Genomic DNA, 1,526 nt, shown 5'->3' with positions numbered 1-1,526 from the left:
TGCCAGGGAGGTATCATAGCCCACAAACAAGGATTTGAAATAAAACCAAAAACTGTCCACCGAAGAATCTTAAAATTGCATAATAACATATCCAACCTATGCAATTCTCTTGGTCTCTAAGGAGTATAATATATTTCATATAGATAAAGATTAATTTATATTGGTGTTTCAGAATAAATGGGCTAAATAACCAAAAAAGAATGATAAAAATGTAACCACTAGTAGTGAAAGTATTCCTTGCTTCTGTGAAAGAATGAATATCACGTTCTGCATGACAGATACAGACCTCTTCCAATAAAGGTCACATTTTTACTCCAAAGTTTCTTCATGGCGTTTTTCATTTCTGCATTCCTCAGAGTGTAGATTAGGGGATTCAACATGGGAGTTATGAAAGTTAAAACCACAGTCATGGATTTATCAATGGGAAAGGTGGAATTGGGCCTTGCATACAGGAATATACAAGGGACAAAAAATAAAATAACCACAGTGATGTGTGATGCACAGGTGTAGAAGGCTTTGTGTTTCCCTTCCAAGCCACGGGCATAAAGAGAGTGTAAAATGACCCCATAGGAAACCAGGAGAATGAAGAAGATGATAGTGCAAATTGTCCCTCCATTGGCAATCATAGAAAGTCCAATGAGGTAGGTATTGGTGCAAGCGAGTTTCAGTAAGGGATACATATCACACACAAAGTTGTCAATGATGTTGGGGCCACAGAACGGGAGCTGATAAATAAAGAGAAATTGAACTAGTGAGTGAAGAAATCCTCCCATCCAAGCCACCAAGAGCATGAGAACACACACCCGCCGATTCATGATGACCAAATAATGAAGAGGTTTACAGATGGCCACGTATCGGTCATAGGCCATCACCACCAGGAGAATAACTTCAGCACCAGCAAATAAGTGGTCTATAAAAACTTGAGTCATACAAGCCTGGAAGGAAATGGTCTTTTTGCCATAGAGCAAGTCTATGATCATTTTGGGAGCAATGGCAGTAGAATAGACAGCATCTATAAATGATAAATAAGCCAGGAAGAAGTACATGGGGGAGCCCAGGGACCGGCTAGCCACGATCGTCACCATGATGAGCAGGTTGCCCATTATTGTCACAACATAGATGAGCAAGAATATGACAAATAGAACCTTTTGCCCCTCAGGGCTTTGTGTGAGCCCCAGGAGGACAAACTCAGTTACATTGTTCCTATTTTCCATGCATTCTTCTGAAGGTGCTGAACTCAGATGTCAAAGCCTGCAAAGGAAAGGGCAGATAATGAACTGGAGATGATTGCAAGCTCCACATCAAAAAAGTGATGTTTTTCTCAACAATATTTCTTCCACAGGTCCTTCCACGGAGTAGCCCATTAGGAAATGAGTGTTTGGAATTTCCTCCCACAATTACTCTATTCATTTTCCCAATTTCTTGCTTCAACTACAATGATGGGACGTTAGTATTCTAACTGGGACATACATGTGCATGGATATGTCTCTGAGATGACCTCCCAAAAATCAAGAATGCTGCTTTTT

The 1,526-nt window shown here is 40.3% G+C and overlaps 1 protein-coding gene across 1 annotated transcript; it reads right to left on the bottom strand.

The window, feature by feature from the left end:
* Nucleotides 1–260: 260 nt before the first annotated feature.
* On the bottom strand, nucleotides 261–1,283 carry LOC134375005 (olfactory receptor 4A15-like). Its single transcript, XM_063093146.1, has one exon. It carries the CDS (start codon nucleotides 1,212–1,214, stop codon nucleotides 261–263), a length of 954 nt encoding a protein of 317 aa, XP_062949216.1. The 5' UTR covers nucleotides 1,215–1,283.
* Nucleotides 1,284–1,526: the final 243 nt, after the last annotated feature.

The sequence above is a fragment of the Cynocephalus volans genome, chromosome 4 (genome assembly GCF_027409185.1).
Source record: "Cynocephalus volans isolate mCynVol1 chromosome 4, mCynVol1.pri, whole genome shotgun sequence".
NCBI lineage: Eukaryota > Metazoa > Chordata > Mammalia > Dermoptera > Cynocephalidae > Cynocephalus > Cynocephalus volans.
This window is presented reverse-complemented; position numbering and strand designations above follow the sequence as displayed.